Below are 22606 nucleotides of genomic sequence, written 5' to 3'. Positions count from 1 at the left end.
CACATATGTAACTTTTGTTGGTTTACTTTCCTGGTAAACTTGGACCCAAGTTGTTGGGGTCCGACCAAAGGCACAGCAGCAATGAAGACACCAACAGGCTGCTGATGCGCTCGCTTGAAGGTACAGGTTGACCTGCTGGCAGAATCATACTCCCTCCACCCCCGCCACGTGTGTCACTGATTCAATTTTGGCTTGTTCCATTCTAATGCTGAGTCCTACTATTGTATTCTTTACCTCTTCTATTCAATTACTTATTATTTCTCTCCTCGGTCTTATTGTAGGTTCATTGACTCTTGTGATGCTTTAGTAGTTCAGTGGTTATGTAGAACATTTTGTTGCTTTAGGTCATGTCAGTCAGTGTCAGAATTTATGAAGCACTTGAGAAGTGTTCTGGGCTTCTGTCTCTGTCCAAAGAATGGTGAAATTTCTTAACTTTTTTCATTATTACTAGTGCTTCATGTGAGTTTTGGGTTAAACCCTGGATTCAAGGTGGTCTGAGCAGTGATGTACTGTTCCCATTGGTGTATCAGGCTACATTAATATATAAGGATTAAATTGTACTTTTGCTCTGCTTCTGCTGTACCACTTGAATTAAGAAATACCTTCTCATGATGTATTGCTATAGTGACAGCAAAGTTAGAAATGTGAGCGGGAGCTAAGCAAAGGCAACCAGGAGACAGCCAGAGGCAGGAACTCTGAGTGGCTCATTCTAGGAACCTAGCAGAGAAGAATTGATCATCAGTAATAAGTCTTGGTTCAGAATGGAGCAGAAGGACCCAAACCCACCTGTTACCCGGGTGGAGAAGTAGTGAAGGGTCAAAGAAAGAATTAGTCAATTAATAGATGTCTCTATGGGACCTAAAGGAATGTGCCCATAACAAAGATTTCCAGCAACAGGAACCACAACTAAGACCCCTCTTGCCTCAGTGTAACTTAGTGTATTGTCACAACACAACCAATTGAAAAGCCCCATTTATTTGCTCCTCTTCTCTTTGCCCCCAGTGAGTGGTTTCAGGAATGTTCCTATGTCAAATGCTCAGTGCCCCTGTCTGGCTACAGTTCTAGAAGTTTACCTGGTTGTGGTCTGTCTTAACATGAAATAATTCACTCTCCTTTCTTAATATCCCAAAGTTTATTTTGGTGTGATGGATTAATCGAACTGTTACATTTGGAGGCCCTGGTATGATGCTAAGACAACTTGGAATTACTGGCTTGGTGGGTGAAAGGAGATCTGGGTCCTTATAGAAGGTGCCTGAGGGTACCAGCCTTTCTTAGCAGCCCACAGACTCCAGGAGAAGTTGGGCAGGTGGGCTAGGGAACAATGGGATTCACTGAAAACAGGAACTTCCCTAACACCTTACCTGGACAGACTTACAGGAAAGCCCTTAGCTCCTCTCCCAGGGAGGGTTTGGATTCTGAGTCCTTTTCAGAATGTGGGCAGTGAGTTTCCTTCTGGATGGAGTTTGATTCTCAGGTGCCAGGACTGGCCCCAAGCGGCCCACAGAGTGCTGCCTGGTCTGAACAGCGCCTTGACAATGGTTCTCACTCAGGGGCCTGGGAGAGACTGATCACCTACCTACTCAGTGTGAGGAAGGGTTAATTAGCCACCCATGTGTTGTGTTTGTCTTTTTTCTTTTGGGAAATTCCCAGGGATCCTGTATTTATTTCCCTGCTCACCATCTTTTTCTCTTTCCTTTTACCCCTCTTCATCTGGTGAGCTGAGACTTTCTTTTCGTATTACTCTGCGTGTGGAGGAGTGAGCAACTTTTCTGTCTTAGGAGGGTGGGAGGAAATATTTTGGAGTTACTCGTCTTTCTTATCTATCCTCAGAAACTCACCGTTATTTTACCAAGATTTCCATTCCCCAGGAAGCAAGGGGTTAATAGCTTCTGTGGAAGAGAGCATAAGGGGTCCCTGACAGTTTGATTTTTAGTGGCAAGAAAACCAGAACTCCTCCTCTCTGTTGGCATCATCCAAGTTGCTTTAGTCATTTCTCTGAAACTTGTTAGCGGACAGGTTCCTACATGGAACACTGAGAAATTCTTTTTCTTTTTAAAAATGTTTGGGCCTGGAGCGATAGCACAGCAGGTAGGGCATTTGCCTTGTACGCAGCTAACATAGCCTACCCGGGTTCGATTCCCAGCATTCCATATGGTTCCCCAAGCACCATCAGGAGTAATTTCTAAATGCATGAGCCAGGAGTAATCCCTGAGCATCGCCGGGTTTGACCCAAAAAGAAAAACAAAAAACAAAAAACAAATTTTTTAAAATTTTGTAAGGTAGTTCACAATAAATGATTATATTTAATATTCAAACACCAATTCTACCACCGTTACACCTTCCCACTACCCAATTTGGGATGTTTCCATCCCAAGCCCCAGTCCCTGTCCCAAAACAGGGTCACGGTTCTCCCATTGTTCATTGATTTGTTCAAGCAGAGGGCCCAGTAACGTCTCCATCGTGAGACTTATTGTTACTATGACTGGCATATTGAATATACCTTATATTCAATGTCACCCCTTTGGGCGAGATACTCTCGTTAGCTTGCCAGCCTCTCCGAGAGGGGCAGAGAAATCGAACCCTGCTTGGCTGGGCTGGCTGTGTGCAAGGCAAACGCCCTACCTGCTGTGCTATCTCTCCAGCCCAAAACACAACTGAAATAATACATTTTGTATTGTCTGTTTTGAAAAACCACTGAAAATGCTACAAAAAAAGTCTCCAAAGAGGAAACAGTGTGAAGATTGTTCTATTTTGTCAGGGGCCATTAAAACATACTTTAGGATATCACTAACATGTTATTAAAGGTTCAGTGATATGAGCTTTCGTTTATATATATGAAAATATGTATCTATGCATATATATATTTCCCTAAAAGATTTTTTGCCTAGTATTTGTACCCCATCAAATGTGGTGTGGTACTTATGGAGAATGGGCAGGGAATGTCTTATGATGTGTTGCACGGTCCAGGAATATGTTCACTAGTCGGCCTGAGCCGACTCTCTTTGATTAGACTGTTCTTCTTTTTGAATCTCTTTGATTCCACTATTCTTCTGGCATTAATATATGCCTCAGAGACCTGGGCCCTACGCAAACAGGATGAGAATGCTATTCAGGTCTCGGAAAGAAGAATAGAGAGAGCTATGCTTGGAATATCACGTTTCACTCAAATGAGAGAAAGAATCCGGAGTTCCAACATCCGTCGACGATCAAGAATCAGGGACGCTGTCTCATTTACATAGGTGTCAAAAATCAGATGGGCTGGTCACGTAATGAGATTTAAAAACGACCACTGGACTAGAGCTGTTACCGACTGGATTCCACGGGATGTCAAAAGACCGTGTGGCCGCCCACGTACCAGATGGTCAGACTTCTTCATCAAGATCATAAACGATCAGTTTGAGGCTCTTCATGCTCCCAGAGTGAACAGATGCCGTTGGGCTACACTAGCACACGACAGGGACAAATGTAGACGTTACTGGCGCCCGCTCGAGCAAATCAACGTCTAACAGGAAGTTAAGTGATTAAGACAGCCTGAGCATGTGGGGAGCATCCTTGAGTGTGGTGGCAGTTGGGTTCGAGGCTTTCGGTTGCAGGAGCTTGGTCCCAGCTTTTTCTCCTTGAAGGGAGTAACATGACGCCTGACATAGCCAAGCCACCAGACTCTGCGCCAGGCTGCTTCACTCGGGGCGCCCCAAGGGGGGCGGGTAAAAGCCCTCCCTGCCCAAGAAACATTGAGAAATTCTTTTTTATTATTTATTTTTTTATTAGTGAAACAGCATGAGGTACAGTTGTAGATTTACAATATTTTATGCTTGGGTTTCGATTATACAATGATCAGATACCCATCCCTCCACCAGTGCACATTTTCCACCACCATGGATAATATCCCCCCCACCCCCATCCCCCCATCTCCCCCTGACTCTGTGGCAGGGCAATCCCTTTTTTTCTCTCTCTCCTTTTGGGTGTTGTGGTATGCAAAAGAGGCATTGAGTGGCAAACATGTTCAGTCCATAGTCTACCTTCGACATGCATCTCCCCTTCTGGGAGGATCCTCCAAACACCCTTTATTTGGTGTTCCCTTCTCTATCTGAGCTGCCCTTCCCTCTAGAATGCCCGGCAGGCCACTAAGCTATGGAGTAATCCTCCTGGTGCTGATCTCAGCTATTCTTGGGTATTAATCTCATATTTTGTTACTTTATATCCCCAGACGAATGCAATCTTTCTATGTCTATCCCTCTCTTTCTGACTCATTTTGCTTAGCAAGATACTTTCCATGTTGTACCACTTGTATGTAAATTTCATGACTTCATCTTTTCTAACAGCTACAAAGTACTCCATTGTGTAGATGTACCAAAGTTTCTTTAACCACTCATCTGTTCTTGGGCATTCAGGTTTCTTCCAGTTTCTGGCTATTGTAAAGAGTACTGCAATGAACAAACTAGTGCATATGTCACTTCGACTACACATTTTTGCCTCTCTGGGATATATTCCCAGGAGTGGTATTGCTGGGTCAAATGGGAGCTCGATTTCTAATTTTTTGAGAATCGTCCATACTGTTTTCCAGAAGGGCTGAACCAGTTGACATTATTAAAAGATAAAATTGACATCTTCAGGGGCTGGAGCGATAGCACAGCATTTGCCTTACACGCGACCGACACTGGTTGGATTCCCAGCATCCCATATGGTCCCCTGGAGCACCACCAGGAGTAATTCCTGAGTGTAAAGCCAGGAATAACCCCTGAGAATCACCAGATGTGTTCCAAAAAGCCAAAAAAAAAAATTGGCATCTTTGTTCTTATGTGTGCAGCGATGCTAACTACAGTGATGATGTCGTGCAACCAACTGCCTTTCATCTTCCTCTCCCCTTCCTTCTGCAGGGCAGAGACTGCTCTGTAAATAATGCACATGCTTTCCCCTCTTTTCTCCAGGAACCTGCAACCACAACTCTGTTCTGTTTCTAAGATTCCAGCTACTTATTAGAGTTCCTGTCTAAGCTGATTCAATATGTGTTTCTCTGTTTCTCACTGATTTGTTCACTTGGCAGCATGTCTTTAGTGTTCACCATGTGTCAGAATTTTCTGAGAAGCTCAGTAGTGTTCTGTTTTATGTCTATACAGCATTCTGCTACTTCCTCTTCTACCGCTAGACACTTGTGCGTTGCTTCTTCTATGCTTGTGCTATTGTGAATAATGCTGTGTGCTTGGTTGTAATATCTATATTTGACTCTTTTCAGTCTTTTGGGCAACTACCCTGGAGTCAAGCAGCTGTACTATATGGGAATCTTATTCTAAATTTTGTCTTTAGAATTTCATTTTAAATTACCGCTATTATTATTATTATTATCATTATTTTGTATTTGGGAGATATGGGTCCTGGAAGGAAGCCAGACCAGAAGGGTCCGTATTTAGAGGAGATGCAGAAACACTGACAGATATGGTGTCACAGTGTGTAGCCAGTCTGGTATGTGTTCTACCAAATAAACCTTCCTTATGTGGGAGTCAACAGGGTCAGTACTTAATGGTGTGTCTGGACATCAAGTCCTGGACATGTGTCAGGAAGGAGGTGCCTGCAATTCTCTGTCATGCCGTGACCTGGAAGTACTGTGTCACCTGCTCCCAGGCTGCTGTCTTTCCCATTGGCTTTGTGAGGGTCCAGCTCTGACTCCAGACTTTTTGTTTGTTCCCTTTTGACTTACTTGTGCTTTATTGACTTCTTCACCTAGGAGCCCTTGGGTCTAATATTTTTCCCTCTCTCTTTGTTTATGAGCACTGAGGCTAGTAATGTGTATGGATTTGGGTTTATACATAATTAGGTGGTGATGGCAGGAGTGAAAAGGGGGGTTGGACTACATCCGGTGGTGCGTAGGGCTTACTGCTGGCTCTGGGCTCAAGGATCACTCCAGGAAGCAGGAATACTCTGGGCGACCATATGTGGAGCTGGAGAACAAACTGGGGTCAGCTACACAGCCTTATCCTGGTTCTATCTCATTGATCATACAAAATCCGGTTTAAGATAAACTGCTATTTAGTCATTGTATGACCATTAACAAATGAACTTTTCTTGGGTCCATTTATTTAAAAACGCAAATTATTTCTTAAGAGGTAAGTAAAAGGGATGCTGCTGGAACATAGTGTGTGTGTGTGTGTGTGTGTGTGTGTGTGTGTGTGTGTGTGTGTGCGCGTGTCTGTGTTTTATGAATAAAATCAGTTCTTTTATTGAGGGAGAGAAGTTACTCCAGTGTTCCCTGGTGGAGAGAAAGGGGGAAAGTGGGAAGTCAAGTTTGCTGGTGAGAACTTAAGGGTCTGCCAACATTGTCAGTATCCAGGCTTTTCCGGATCTTTCCATGCCTTGTGTCTACGGATCGGCAAAGGGTTCCGGAGAACCAAATGAGAGACTTCTTTCAGCTGTCAACCAAGAGGCTTTAGGTCTTCTCTCAGCCAAGACATCCAGTGAAAATACAATTTATTTTTCAGAATCCTCTGGGGAATTAAATAGTCTCTTTCGCATTGTATTACCATGCCTCTGCTCCTTCTTCAAGCATTTTTCTCATCTCTCAATCAAGATCATTGCATTGACCAAAACATTTCAGAGAGCCGCGATTTTTGTGACATTCCTCAAGCAAGTGTATCAAGATGTTGCACTCTTCAGTTCTGCCAAGTGTGGAGATAAGTCAGGATGCATCCTTAGGAGGAGGTGACAGACCCTAGCAGAACAACCCGGACGGCGGCCCAGCTGGGTGCCTGCTGCAGAGCTGGTGCAGCACTGCGCTCTTGGTGCTGACCCGCCTAGCCTGGCCGAGAGGCGGCTCAGGGCGCATGCGCGGGCGCGCCCAAGTACAGCGGCCGCGAGGGCCCGCGGCGGCCCCTCTGGAACTTAGTTTTGAGAAAATTAAATGTGGGGAACACTAGCCAATTAAAAATTATTATGATAATTCAGGTGATATGCTTATAATAGTGTAAATACCATTTATGGTTTTAATGGATAGTTAGAACAGTTCCCTGGAAGCCAATGCCCAGTCCCCACCTCAAATGATACTTCTAGTCTGTCGCTTCATTCCCCCACTACATCCCTTGCTTGGTGAGAGCAGTATAATACATGTAAACGAGTATATGTATATGTATATGTATATGTATATGTATATGTATATGTATATGTATATTCCATAATTGTTAAGCAGATTGAGTAGATGATAGAACTTTGTAGACCAGCATTACTCAACAAGAGATCAAATAACTCCTAGGGGCCCTCCAGGATGTTACAAGGGGAACACAGGTTTAAATCTATAAATGGGTGATTTTTGCCTCTAGTCTTGTGACAAGGTTAGAATACCAACTGATAGAACGGGGTGCCACAAGAAGAAACAAGGCCCGAAGGGAGTTGTAGTCAGTGAAAGGGTGAGAAACAACGATTTGGGCCACTAGTTTTGTTCACTGGTTCTGGAGATTACTAAGATGGTTCAAGTGTCAGCTCTGGATATTAAAGTATTTTTCTCTTCCATCAAATTTTACTCATATTGAGATAATATATTTGTGGTTTTATATATATATATACACATATGCATACATATGTTGCATTTTGGTGATCAGTTCTTTGTGATTATTAATGGTTTTCTCTCTCCTTGGTGATTCTTCTTATTCTGAAGTTCATCCTAGTACCATTCTAGCTAATTTAGATTTTATTTTTTGGGGGTCACACATGGCGATGCACAGGGGTTATTCCTGTCTCTGCACTCAGGAATCTTGGAAAATGTTCCCTGTGCATTGGAGAAGAATGTGTATTCTGCTTTTGGGGGATTAAAAGCCCTGTGAATATCTACTAGCCCTCTCTCTTCCATTTCTTCCTTCAGCACCAGTAGTTCCTTTTTTAGTTTTAGTCTCATTGATCTATCAAGAGGTGATAAAGCAGTGCTGAATTTTCTGACTACTATTGTGTTGCTAACAATGTCCTCCTTGAAGTTTTAAGCATTTTGCTGACCCCTCTTGGGCATGTATAAATTTAGGAGTGTAATTTCTTCCTGATGTACATATTTCTTGATTATTGTGAAATTAAATAAATAAATAAATAAATAAAATAAAACCCAGCTCCCGGAAGTGTGCGGCCACATTTATTCTCAAGCTCTTGCTCTCAGAGAACCCAGCAGGCTACTGAGAGTATCATTCTCGCATATACTACTGACTGGGAACACCTGTAAAGGTGATTAGAGGCTGCACCAAAAGCATCCATTGCTCTCGGAGAGCCTGGCAAGCTACTGAGAGTGTCCCGTATGGCAGAGCCTGGCAAGTCAACTGTGGCATACTCAATATGCCAAAAACAATAACAATGATGGTTCTCATTCCTCTGACCCTGAAAGAGCCCCCAATATGTCATCGGGCTACACTAGCATGTGACAGGGATGAATGGAGACGTTACTGGGACCGCTCGAGCAAATTGATGAACAATGGGGTGATAGCAATTGTGAAATGGCCTTTATTGTCACTTCTTATCTTTTTCATCCTAAAATTTATGTTGTCAGATGCTAGTATGGCTACCCTGGCTTTTTTGAAGAAATTGGTTGCTTGAAAGTTCGTTTTCCTTCCTTGACCTTGAGTCTATTTTTACTATGACTGTTTGTGATTTTCTTATAGACAGCAGAATGATAGATTTAGATTTTTAATCCATTTTTCAACTCTGTGACTCTTTATTGGTGCACTTAAACCATTGACGATAAGAGAGAATATTTTCATTGGGTTTTGTGCCAACATTCTGTAGAAGATTGTTTTATTTTGGGGTTTTATTTTGTGTTACACTAGCCCCTTCAGTTTTTCATTTAAGGTTTAAATCTACAAAATTCCTGAGCTGTTATTAATTCATGAAGTAGTATATCATTCAAATCTGAATGAGAGTCTAGCTGGATACAGTATTCTGAGGAAATCATTTCATTGAGTTTTTTTTTTAAACTATATTCCAATATCTTTGGACCCGGAGCGTTTCGTCTGATAAGTCTGCTGAAAATCTAAAAAGTTCTCCTTTGTATGTGATTTCTTCTTTGATCTTGCTGCTTTCAGTATTGTGTCTCTATCTTTGCTATTTGTCGTTCTCATTATGTTTCTTTGATTCGTTTTATTAGGGTCTTTTTTAGCTGGTACCCTTCGGGCTTCTTGGATCTGGAAGCCTGCATTCTCCAGCTCTGGGAACTTCTCAGTAGTGATGTATTTAACAGTTACTACCAATAATGGTAGTAATTGGGCTTGCCTCCCTGTTCTGGTACTCAGATGATTTTTATGTTATGCCTTTTGAACTCATTCCATATATCTCTTACTCACCATTGAGCTATTTTGAAGTCTTTTACCATATTCTGTTGTTGCCTTTATGTTTTCCGGAGCACATCTTCAAGCTCACCGATTCTGTCTTTAGCCGTTGTCATTCTACTGTTGAGGGCATCCCCTGAGTTTTTTATTTCATCTACCAAATTTTTTATTAGTGACAATTCTGTTTGTAGCTTTTTTAAAAATTTATGCTCTCATTTCTTTCTGTATTGTATTGACTGCCCCTTCCACCATTTCTTTCATATCCTCTCTATTTTATTGGATGTCCATTCCACTGTTTCTTTGAGCTCAATAACATCCTCTTAGCTTCACCTCAGAATTCTTTATCAGAGAGATTCTTAATGTGGGTATTCCCTGTTGAGGCTTCAGCTTGATCAATAGTGTTCTCTTCTTCCCCCTTCAAGTATAGTATCTTCCTCTTTCAAGTATAGTACGTTGGTGCTCCTGTGCGAATTCTGTGGGACCTCTAACACTGATCCAGGCAATATTTTCTTTTAAATTAGGTTTGTACAGATTCTTGTGTTCACAGTTATTTTGTTGAATTTTGCTTGGAATAGAATGGCAGACTACTGGCTTAATGCAGCTGGGGTAGCCAGGCTTTAGTCATGAGAGTTCTGTAAAGGAGGCTGAGATATGGGTCCAGTGCAGCATGAAAGGGAAATTAATTGTCATATGCATGATCTGCAGCAACCCAAGAGGCCATGACCCCTGCCACGGGTATACCTGGGGGGAAGGGTCCCTGCGTTGGTGCAGATCCTGGTTTACAATTCAAGTCTCACTTCTAGAACACTTGTAAAACCGCAGGTGTCCGCTGTCAGGTAGTTGCTCATTTGGGCCATGACGTGCTTTTTAAAACTATTTTTGACAAGAAACTCATGTGGAAATTTGAGTCAGATTAGGAGAGTTGAACGGGCTCTGAGATACTGTTCTCATTAGCACGATGCTGCTGCACATTCCTTCAGTGCAACCTGGTTATTAGGATGGAGCTTTGTTGCTGGAATTCTGCTTGGAGCTGTACTTCTCACTGTTTCCCTACTCACTGCTGTACCTGAGAAATTTTTAGTGTTCTGCCTTCCATCTTCCTCTCCCCTTGCCTCTTCCAGGTGGAGACTGCTCTGTAAATAACGCACACGCTCCTCCCTCTTCTCACCAGGAACCTGCAACTCTTCATTCTGTCTTCAAGATTCCAACTCATTAGAGTACCTGTCTCGGCTGAATCAACATAGCATTTCTGTTTCTTGCTGGTTTACTCACTTGGTAGCATATGTTTAGGATTTACCATGTGTCAAAATTTCCTGAAAAACACAGTTCTTTGGGTCTTTTTAATTTGTATTAGTGAAACACCATGAGGTGCAGTTGTAGACTTACACATTTTTGTGCTTGGGTTTCAGTTATACAATGATCGAATACCCATCCTTCCACCAGTGCCCATTCTCCACCACCACTTATTCCAGTATCCCTCCCACTCCCCTACCCCCCATACCACCCTGCCTCTGTGGCAGGGCATTCCCTTTTGTTCTCTCTCTCCTTTTGGGTGCTGTGGTTTGCAAAAGAGGCATTGAGTGGCAATCATGTTCAGTCTATAGTCTACTCTCAGCACGCATCTTCCATCCTGGAAGGATCCTCCCAACACCCTTTATTTGGTGCTCCCTTCTCTATCTGAGCTGACTTTTACCCACAACATGTGTGACTGGCCTCCAAGCAATGGAGTAAACCTCCTGGTCCTTATCTCAGCTATTCTTGGGTGTTAGTCTCTTATTTTGTTACTTTATGTTCCCCCAGATGAATGCAGTTTTTCTATGTCTGTCCCTCTCTTTCTGACTCATTTCGCTTAACATGATACTTTCCATGTAGTACCACTTGTATGTAAATTTCATGACTTCATCTTTTCTAATAGCTACACAGTACTCCATTGTGTAGATGTACCAAAGTTTCTTTAACCAGTCATCTGTTTTCGGGCACTCAGGTTTTTTCCAGATTCTAGCTATTGTAAACAGCGCTGCAATGAACAAACAAGTGCAGATGTCACTTTGATAAACGTTTTGGCCTCTCTGGGATATATTCCCAGGAGTGGTATTGCTGGGTCCAATGGGAGTTCAATTTCTAATTTTTGGAGAATCGTCCATACTGTTTTTGAAAAGAGTTGAACTAGTTGACATTCCCACCAGAAGTGAAGGAGGGTCCCTTTCTCTCCACATCTGTGCCAACACCGGTTGCTTTTGTTCTTTTGGATGTGGGCCAGTCTCTGTGGTGTGAAATGATATCTCATTGTTATTTTGATCTGCATCTTCCTGATGATTAATGGTGTAGAGCATTTTCTCATGTGCCTTTTAGCCATTCGAATTTCTTCTTTGAGAAAGTTTCTATTCATTTCCTCGCCCCATTTTTGATGGGGTCGGATGTTTTCTTCTTGTGGAAGTGTTAAAGGGGTCAGTGCTTAATGATGTGCCCAGAGGAGGGAGGTGTCTGCAAGTCTCTGGCCATGCCATGACCTGGGGTTACTGTGTCACCTGCTCCGGGCTGCTGTCCTTCCTGCTTTCTCAAGGTCCAGCTCTGTCTCCAGGCTTTTTGTTTGTTCCCATTTGACTTGCTTGTGCTTTATTGACTTCTCCACCCAGGAGCCCTTGGGACTAATATTTTCCCCTCTCTCTTTGTTTATGAGCACTGAGACTAGTCATGTGTATGGATTTGGCTTTTTACATAATGAGGTGTTGGTGGTAGGAGTGGGGAGCGGGGGTTGGGTCAGACCTGGTGGTGCTTAGGGCTAATTGCTGGCTCTGTGCTCAGGGATCACTCCAGGCAGTGCTCAGGGGGACCATATATGGAGCTGGAGATCAAACTGTGTTCAGCTACACACCTTTACTCTTGTTATATCTCTCTGAACTTACAAAATTGGGTTTAAGATAAACTGCTCCTTTGTAATTGTAATAGCAAATGAACTTTCCCTGTGTCTGTTTCTGTAAAAATGAAAACTAAGTATTTATTAAGAGGTAAGTAAAGTGGTTATTGCTGGAGCATAGTTTTGAGAAAATTAAAAGTGGGGAACACTAGTGAAATTTTAAAAAATATGACACATTTTAGGTGATGTGCTTATAATAGTTTTAATACCAGCTATGGGTTTGACAAACAGTTAGAACAGTTCCCTGGCCAACAATTGCCATGTTCCCACCTCCAGAACCATGTTATACTTTTAGTCCATCCCTTCACTATGCCACCACAACCCTTGCTAGGTAATTGCAGTATTATGCATAGAAGCATACATATTTTAATAACTTTTTGTATCTTGAAATGCTGTAAACTTGTGCCTGTTTCTTATTTTCACAAAGAGTTTGAAATCAGGTTGAATATGGAAGCTATTTTTTGAAAGTAATTTATTCATATGATGCTTACTTGTATAGCCTTTATGTCTATTACATAGAGTAGGTAGGGATTGAAGGAGATTTTGTTACTGGGTTTAAGTTTGTAACATTCTTTAACTGTTATGGAATTGGAGAGTTACAGTTAAACCAGAGCCCTTAGGTAAGATTTTCAGTTGTAACTGTAGTCTGACAGTGTATGAGATGAGTTTCTAGTTCTCATCTGACAGGGTAGGAGATAAGTTTCTGTTGTTCTCGGTGAGTCTATCTTGAGATTTCTCAGTTGTGTTAATATTTCAACATTATATATTCTGTGTCAGCTGAATCATGTCTTTATTTCTTATTTCCTTCATCTACTTTTGATATGGTAGTTCTTCATGGCCTACTTTCTTACTTTTGCTGGGTTCTCCTCAGAAATTCTCCAGAGTCACTCCTGTAGTACTCAGGGCCTCTGCATGGTGCTGGGCACCATGTGGTTGTTAAGGATTAAGCCCAGGCCGTGCCAATACAAGTCATGCCTTCCATCTTGTGTAGTTCACGCCCAGCCCTTTCTCTAGCTTTTAAGGGTAGAAACTTTGGGGATCTATTTGAAGACTTGCCCTTTGGGCTCAGAGAGTCCACAAGTCCCTGGTGGTACTTATTGACTACTCCTGCCTCAGTCTGTGCGTGTTGCTGCTGGCATTTCTGGGGGGCATATGTGGTGCTGGGGGTCAAACTAGGGTTGAACATGTGCAAGGCCAGTCTCTTAACCCCTGTGATATATCTCTACACCTCACTAGAAGTGCATTTATAAGTTTTTTTTTCCTCGAGAGACTGCATTAATCACACTAATTTGTTTCACATGTTTATGCAACTAAAAATGCTGATTTGAATTTTGTATTCCACATGCCTATGCTTCTTTGGAAGTTTACTGTTTAACTTACAAGGGTATTGATGCTTTTCCAACATCTGTCTTTTCCTAATTTCTATTTTAAGCCAGGTTTTTCAGAGGATAAATTTTTGAAATCTTTTCAATCTTGTTACATTTTATCAGCATTCATTATGAGCTTTGGAGAACAAAATCAGTGTTTTTTTTTTGTCCCATCTGAAAGTGCTCTGGGTGTACTGCAATCCATATGATCAGGCCTCATTCCTGGTGGAGGTCAGAGCAGCCATACTGTGTATCGGGGATCTAAGCCAGGTCAGCTATCTACAAGGCAAGAACACTTTTGCTGTTCTATCAATCCAGCCCTTGAAATCAGTATTTATATTGGATTGTTGCTGGGTTTTATGTTCCAAACTAGGCTTCTGCAGCGATCACACATTCAGGACATACCACGATCATTAAGAATGCCAGGATGATCAGCATTAGGGGAAGGATTAACTCCCTCCACTTATTTAATTGCTTAATGTGCTTAATGAGACAGGAACACTGTATGTAGTAGATGATTCCACAAAAACCTAAGGCCGGGAAAGCAGATCTGCCCGGGAATGAGGCAACCAGGGCGCTCTGCTCTGATGAACTGGACTCGGGGTTTGCGGCTCCAGGCAGATTTCCTTAGAGCGCTGCAGAAGCAGCTCCAGAGTGTACAAACAGTCCGGGGAGTTCCCAGGGAGTGAAGGACCCTCTTGGGCCTCACCCCTGTACATCATCAGCAAGATTGGACCAGGAGAGCCAGGGTGGAAGGTTGGCCCCGAGAGAAGGGGCCGGGACCATCTCAATGTAGGCCACTGCTCTCCTTTAGAGGCCAGACAGAGTGCAGGGGTTCAGGGGCAAGGGGTCGCGCCAGGGGTCCCAGGACTTTGTAAGGGGCCAGATGCAGGCAAGCAGCGAGGATGCTGCCCGCAGCGCCCCCGGCGGCCCTCAGTGGTACAGCGGGGGCGGCGCCCAGCGGTACCCCTGATGTCACACTGCTGCTTTGTTACATGGAATGCGCATCCACCTATAACCTTGGACCTCAGCGCAGGGGCCTCAGAGACTTTCTGCGCTCTTTGCCTTCAGCCTTTGAGAAATGCTCGACACGTGCGTGCCTAAACTTAAGAACTGGAGGCGTTGGATCCGACCGTTAGTGCTGACCCTCTATCTGCTGGCCGTGGTCGTGACCATCCCCCTGGGTGTGTGGCACCTGCAGAAACTGGAAGTCAGTATCCACACCAAGGCGTGGTTTATCGCCGGGATCTTCGTGCTGTTCACCATCCCCGTGACCTTCTGGGAGATTTTGCAGCACTTGGTGCACTACACGAGGCCCGAGCTTCAGAAACCCATCATGAGGATCCTCTGGATGGTGCCCGTGTACAGCATAGACAGCTGGGTGGCTCTTAAGTATCCGTCCATCGCCATCTACGTGGACACCATGCGGGAGTGTTACGAAGCGTATGTCCTCTACAACTTTATGAACTTCCTATTCAACTACTTGAAGAGCCAGTACCCCAACCTGGAAGCTATGATGCAAGGCAAAGAGAAGACGCAGCCCCCCATACCCTTCTGCTGCTGCCCACCCTGCCCCGTGGGAGAGGTGTTGCTGTACCGGTGCAAGCTGGGAGTGCTGCAGTACATCGTCATCAGACTGATCACCACCTACGCTGCCGTGATCTGTGAGATATTCAAGGTGTACAGTGAAGGAACCTTCAGCTTGCACAGAGCCTGGATGTATTTGGTCATCATCAACAACGTGTCCCAGTTCTTTGCCATGTATAGCCTCCTGATATTTCATAAAGCCCTGAAAGAGGAGCTAAGGCCCATCCAGGCAATAGGAAAGTTCCTTTGTGTGAAGCTTGTCGTTTTTGTCACATTCTGGCAAGCAGTGTTGATTGCTTTGCTGGTGAAATTTGGTGTAATTTCCCAGAACTCCACCTGGGAGTGGCAGACAGAAGAGACAGTGGCCACGGGGCTGCAGGACTTTATCATCTGCATAGAAATGTTCATTGCCGCCATAGTCCACCACTACACCTTCTCTTATGCCCCTTATATGGGAGACGAAGAACGAGGAACATGTTGCTCTTTGTTCCTAGAAATATGGGATATCTCTGACATCAAAAGTGACATTTCTAAGCAGGCGAAGAACATTAGCAAAACGTTAAGGGGGAAACCAAAAAGTAAAACTGTTCCAATGGACGAAGATGAGCAATTCAACCTGTTGTCTTCGTCACCAGACACTTCAGTCACTTCTTCCACATCACTGCCACACATTGGTAGTCACCAAGAGCTTGAAGAAGTCCTGGTAGAATAGAATGTGCCTAGTACAGTTACATATACGTAAGTCATGTAAAATGACACAGAAGAACACATGGAAGAAGCTGAGACTTCAGAATCCATAATCCATAATCCAGTGCTGTACTTAATCCTTTTTATTTCTCTGTGTTCCTCTTTCTTCCCTTCTTCATTTCCTCCTACCATACTCCCCTCTCCCTTTCTCCTTTTTATTTTATTCTTTTTCCTCCCTCCCATCCTAGAGCAATGCAGAGGACCATCGCTTGGACAGCCAATCTATGGAGAAGACATCAGACATAAGGACGGTCGGTCCAGGTACAAGTTCCAGTTCTGCACAGACTCATTAGGCTCACCTTGACCTGCCTCCAGTGAGGCTCCCACACTCCCACAGGCAGACAGGGAGTGTCCCAGTGTCTGCCCACAGGAACTGAGGGGGGGTGTTTTCTTTCATTCTTTTCCTCCTTCCTTCCTTCCCTCCCTCCCTGCCTCCCTCCCTCCCTCCCTTACTTCCCTCCTTCCCTCCCTCCTTCCCTCCCTCCCTCCCTCCCTCCCTCCTTCCCTCCTTCCCTCCCTTCCTCCCTCCCTCCCCTCCTCGTATCCTTCCATTGTTCCTCCCTTCTTCCCTCCTTCCCTCCCTCCCTCCTTCCCTCCTTCCCTCCCTTCCTCCCTCCCTTGGTCCCCTCCTCCTATCCTTTGTTCCTTCCTTCTTCCCTCCCTCCCTCCCTCCCTCCCCTCCTTCACTCCTTCCCTCCGTCCTTCCCTCCCTTCCTCCCTCCCTCCGTCCTTCCCTCCTTCCCTCCCTTCCTCCCTCCCTGCCTCCCTACGTCCCCTCCTACTATCCTTCCTTTGTTCCTTCCTTCCCTCCCTCCTTCCCTCCCTCCTTCCCTCCATCCTTCCCTCCCTCCTTCCCTCCATCCTTGGCTCCCTCCTTCCCTCCCGTCCTCCCTCCCTCCTTCCCTCCCTTCCTCTCTCCCTCCCTCCTTTCCTCCCTCCTTCCCTCCTTCCCTCCCTCCCTCCCTCCCTTCCTTCCTTCCTTCCTTCCTTCCTTCCTTCCTCCCTCCCTCCCTGCCTCTTCCCTTCCCTCCCTCCCTTCCTTCCTTCCTTCCTTCCCTCCCTCCACTTCCTCCTTCCCTTTTCCTTCCTTCCTTCTCCTTCATACCATCTTTCTTTTCTATTTCTTTCTCTTTTGTTTTCTTCCTTTATTTTTTCTTATTCCTCTCTCCCTTTCTCTCCTTCCCTCTTTTCCTACGTCCTTCATCTTTCTCTTTTACTTCCTTCCTCTCTTTTTCCTTTCTCCCTTTCCTTTTTGCTCTCTCTACACCTTCCTACCTCTGTTCTTAACTCTTTCCTTCTTTCTCTTCCATTTCTTTCTTTCCTTACTTCCTTCATTCCTTCCTTCCATCCTCGTTTCTTTTTCTTCCTTTTATTTTTCTTCCTTTCTTTCTTCACTCATTTATTCCCTCCTCCCTCACTTCCTCCCCATTTCTTTTTCTTTCTTTTGTTTCTTTTATTCTATTTTATTTCTTCCTTTATTTCTCTACCTTCCTTTTTCTTCCATTCTTCATTCCCTCCTACCATACTCCCCTCTCCATTTACCCCCTTTTTTTAATACGTTCGTTCTTTTTTCTTCCTTCCATCCGATTTCTTTCTTTCCCTCCCTTCCTTCAGTCCTGGAATCCTCCAGTTTTCTTCTTCTTTCCTTCCTTCTGGATTTCCTTCCTTCCTTCCTTCCTTCTTCTCCTCTTCCTTCCATTCTTTCCTTTCTTACTTTTGATACTTGCTTCTTTTGTTTTTTCTTTCCCTTATTTCTAACTTTCTTTCTTTGATTTCTTTCTTCATTCTTGCTTATTCCCTTCTCCTTCAATTCTGTCTTCTTTTAGCCTTTCCTCCCACCATTCTTTTCCTTCTTCTTTTTCACCAATTCTATCCTTTATTTATCTTCTTTTCTCAGGGCTTACTCCACAGTCCCCGCTTAGGGAACACTCCTATTGGTGATTAGGGGACCACATAAATTTCCAGGGATCCAATCTGGGTTGGCTGTGTAGAAAACAAATGCCCTACTGTAATAATAGTACAGGCCCTCCCGTTGATCATCAATTTGCTCGAGCGGGTCCAGTAACGTCTCCATTGGAGACTTTGTTGTTACTGTGTCTGGCATATTGAATACTCTCGGTAGCTTGCCGGGCTCTCCGAGAGGGGCGGAGGAATCGAACTCGGGTCGGCCATGTTGGCTGCATGCAAGGCAAACGCCCTACCCACTGTGCTATCGCACCAGCGTAATAATAGTAATAATAGTACAGCAGGTGGGAAATTTTCCCTGAAAAAGACCGCCCTGGCTTAGATCTGCAGTATCCTGTATGGTGCCCCGAGAACTGCCAAGAGTAATTAGAGTGCCAGGAGTAACCCATGAGCATTGCCAGTGTGACCCAAAGAGCTAAAGAATGGCAAATGCCATACCTGCTGCACTCTCATTAGCAAGAAAGCGGTGGTGGGTTTGGGAGAATTGTATGAAATATTTGCACCTAAAACTCAGAAGATTGAAGTTAGTTTCTTGTACAGAAAAATAAATGGTTCCAGGTCCTTCCCTAGATGTCCAGGCCTCACCTTTACTTGTGAATGATAACCATGTCCTGTCCCTGACACTTTCTGGACCCGTGGACGACTTCCCTGTCCTGTCCCAAGCTGTCTACTTGCCCCCCCACGAACAATGCCTGGGTCCTGTCCCTGCGTTGCTCTCTATCTCATCTAAGCTTTCCTCTGTCTCCAGCACAGCTGCCCAGGCAGATTAGATCCTATGTTCTGTACCATCAAATGGGCTTCACAGCTCTATCCCAGCAGTTCCTGTCATGCAGTCCTTGCTTTCCTACTCTCTGGCCATGTTCATGTGTGTGTGGGTGAGAGTCCTGTGCTCAGTGCCTTGTCACTACAGGGCATCTTGAGCCCTGCCTGGGTCTGAGCCCCATGTCTAGGAAAGACCTGATCCATGGAGAGAGGAGAGAGTCCAGAGAATGTGTGCTCAGAGACAGAGGGAGGGGGGCTTCCTTTTATCTACTGCCGAGTCCCACCCCAAGCCATCCTATTCTACGTTCTGATTGCCTGGTCCATAGGCAGAGATTGAAAGTGACCTAGCACTCTACACCTCAGCTTCAGCTGAAGAATTCCCCTAAATTATTAATTTATCCCCTAAAGCATTAACTCCTAATGTCAGGAGTGATTACCCTAAATTTATTTTAGGGACTGGGCCAAAGGCCCATCTTCTGAAATGACTTCTTGTTGACATGTGGGTGCTGGTCTTTCTTTGGACCCCTAGGATACAACTCCTGTTCCCTAACTGGAGCTCTGGTGAAGCTGTGGTTAGTTTCTATGATGGTGGTCTAATGATCATTGGGGTTTCAAGACTCTAGTGTGACAGACATGGTTAGACATGTGGCAACTAAATCCCATTTCACTAAAACCAAAGAACATTAGAGCAAATATTCTCATATGAAGAAATAGAAAGTATAAAGTACTCCCTTGCCCCTATAGAAAGACATAGAACTATTTCCAAGAGAAGAAAACAATTATTAACCTTGAAAATATATATCTATTTTGTAGATGCTGTGCTTCAAACTTCTTGTCCCTGTGGTTTGCAGTGTTGGATTCTAGAGCAACTATTTCTGGGACCTAGGACTTGGTGGGTAGTCCTGTAACCAGTGCTTGTTATTATCATGGACGGGGTCTCTGCAGAAGTTTCTCCTATTTGGACATTCACTTTTCCAGTGCCCGTCCTGATGGCAGAAATGGCATATCCCTTTTGAGTTTCTGTTGAAGTCCTCCAATGCAAAACCACTCTTGGGCTCTATTTCTTCCTGTGCCCTCTTGTTCTCTGTTGCAATAGATTGCAAAAGCCCCTTTCAATAGTTCTCCAAGGACAACCTCCAGACCCACACCTATCTTCTGAAACTTTCTCCGTATATCTGGGGCAGCCTGCAGAAACATTTTTTTCCATGAGATTAGTTCACCTTGCATAGGATCAGGATTTAGGTAGTGTATTTTCTAATTGCTTCCCTGACACTCTAAAGATATTGTGGGTGTTTTCTCTGGTTCCTGCTCAATAATGATCAACAAAGCATAATTAAGGGGTCAGTCTCTGCTTCTTGTTATTTTCCCTACTCTGTAACTCACAGTGTCTAGGCACCAAGCAGCAGTTGGCTGGTTGTAATTCCATCCTGAGTCTACAGGAGAGACTGCCACTGCGCTGTGGAATATATTTTATTTATCAAAGGATTCTGAATTCTCCAGAAATGATTATATGACTCAGATAAGTACATAATCAAGTTATGTACTTTTGTACAGTACTCTTTTGTTTGTTTTTAAGTTTTGATTTAAGATGAGTATTATAACTTTCCATGCCATTTCACACATTTGCAGAAAGCCCTGGAACTTCATTATGTACTTCTCAGGGTCATTCGAGAATCTCCCTAGATCTGGCTTTACCTGGCCTATAACTTTCAAGGAGAAAGGCACATGGATCCTGGATATTTCCTGCATCCCTGGGGAGCCTCCTGAAGTGGGCACAAAGCCATAAATCCTAAGTCTCCTGCTTTCCCGATAGTCAACAGGTCCATTTGTGGGTATGGATAAGGGAGAAACAACTCTGGGGCTATGAGCACTGCAGGAAGAGGGCTCTTAGGGGTTGTCCATTGTTCTAGTCTCATGGTATTTGGCAAGAAAAGAGGGTACCAATTTACAATTCCAACAAAGTCCAGGTTTTTCTCATAAAGCATAAAGCAGGTGAACATAAGGTGAACAATGTGCTTACCCATATTTTTACAAAACTAATAGAGTTCCCAGACAGCACTATGGTTTATACTTCCTTGTGCTGGCCATACTTGACCTCCCAAATTGTGTTGTGGCCAGACTTGGTACAGAAGTGGCTGAGTCCTTCTTTATGGAGAAACTTCAAATCAAACTTTACTCAGTTGTTCATTGGACAGCCCGATGGTGTGTCATCTGGAACCATTTGGTGGTTTCTCCATCTGAAAACATACAAGTAGAAGAAATATTTCGGTGGCTGCTGTGTCACCATTCAGTGAATTACACAAGCCTGAGGATATAGCCTTCCTGAGTTCCTCAAGTCAGTTTAGGAGACATTTTCTTGTACCACCTTAAGTCTCTTTGCTCATTTTTCAGTGCTCTCTGGTTTCATATTGGCTAGGCCTGGAACTCACAGCTTGCATTAGAAGCTTTTTCCTTATATCAAAGGTTAGCTGTCTGATAACTGTACAGGAGCAAATTATCCAAATGACAATACCTTCCTTCCCTCACCAGACTCAGCATCCTTAATGCCTGATGGTGAGCACCCATGAATGAGGCGTGTCTGTGCCTACTGGCAGCATAGACTGCCCTGGACGTTCAGAGAAAGTTTCAAATAGTAGGCTTGGTTTCAAGGGTTAGCCTTGGAGAACTACTGAAAGTGAGAAAGAAAGTCGATTGAAATAGGGAACAGAGGACACAGGAATCGAGCCCGAACTGCTGTTGCATTTGAGAACTTCAAAACCAGCTCCAAAGGGAGATGTTATTACTGCCATCAGGAAGGGCATTGGAAAAGTAAATGTGCAATTAGAGAAAACTTCTGCAGAAACCCATTTCCATGATAATAGTCACTGATTAGAAGACTACCCACTAAAACTCAGGTCACAGAAATAATTATTTAGATTCCAACACAAACTACAAGGACAAGAACTATGAAGCACAAAATCTAGAAGATGCAAAATATCTCTTCAAGGCTAATAGTTAAATGTGTTCTTCACTTGTAAATGGTTCTATATGTTTCTATGGGTGTTAAGGGATGTTTTTATATTTTCTGTTTCTTCATATGGGAATATTCCCTCCAAAGTTCCCTGGTCTTAGTGAAATAGATTTTAGTTGTCACAGGTCTGAGCGTGTCTGTCTCTCAAGTCTTGGAGCCCCACTAATTATCTGACCAGCCATCAGGGACACTGACTCCTACCCCACTGTTCCAGTTAGGGAACAAGTGTGGCACCTAGGAGTCCCAAGCAAAACGAGCGTCCACATGCCAACAGGAAGGAGTTTTAGAAGACAGGCCTTTGCCACAATCCCTAAAAGAATTTAAGGTAACCACTACTCGGGGCGGGGGGGGGGGGGGGAGACACAGCAGGAGCTGAGGTGTAGAGTCCCAGGAACAGGGAGCCAATCTCAGCCCATGGAACAGGGAGTCAATCTGAACACAGAATTGGAATGCTGACGGTAGGATTTGGCAGCAGATTAAAGGAAGTCCCGAGTTGGGGTGCTCTCTCTATCTGTCTGTCTCTATCTCTTTCTCTGTCTTTCTCTGTCTGTATCTCTGTCTCTGTCTCTGTCTCTTTCTCTGTCTCTGACTCTCTCTCTCTGACTCTCTGTCTCTCTCTCTGAGAACATGCATTCTGGATACTGTCCTCCCAATAGATTAGGTAGTATGGTGTACCCTGACACGAGGCACAGTATCACTCGTGCCCAGATTCTGGCAGTTAGAGGCAAGGCTCTGATGCTCAGGATAGCTCAGGTACAGACAGGGCTCAGACATCCAGATAGTTACAAGGTACTGAGCACAGGACTCTCACCAGCAGACACATGGCCCTGGCTAGAGAGTAGCAAAACCAGGACTAAAAGACAAACTGCTGGGGCACAGCTGACAGATCCAGTGATGGTGCGAAACCTAGGCATCTTGTCCCCATGGGTGGCGGTGGCCCCATGTGAGGATAGAGAACAGCTCC

At 44.2% G+C, this 22606-nt stretch overlaps 1 protein-coding gene across 1 annotated transcript; it reads left to right on the top strand.

Annotated features, from left to right (window-relative positions):
* The first annotated feature begins 14652 nt into the window (after window positions 1-14652).
* Window positions 14653-15870, top strand: LOC130037217 (transmembrane protein 184C-like). The gene has a single exon (XM_056128900.1). It carries the CDS (start codon window positions 14653-14655, stop codon window positions 15868-15870), a length of 1218 nt encoding a protein of 405 aa, XP_055984875.1.
* Window positions 15871-22606: the final 6736 nt, after the last annotated feature.

This window comes from Sorex fumeus, unplaced genomic scaffold (assembly GCF_029834395.1).
Source record: "Sorex fumeus unplaced genomic scaffold, SorFum_2.1 ptg000071l, whole genome shotgun sequence".
NCBI classification, from domain to species: domain Eukaryota; kingdom Metazoa; phylum Chordata; class Mammalia; order Eulipotyphla; family Soricidae; genus Sorex; species Sorex fumeus.
Note: the sequence above shows the minus strand (reverse complement) of the source record. Positions and strands in the feature narration are given on the sequence as shown.

Bases quoted from the DNA above. Each gene is read 5' to 3' on its own strand.
- LOC130037217 (XM_056128900.1), top strand. From the start codon at position 14,653: ATGCTCGACACGTGCGTGCCTAAACTTAAGAACTGGAGGCGTTGGATC.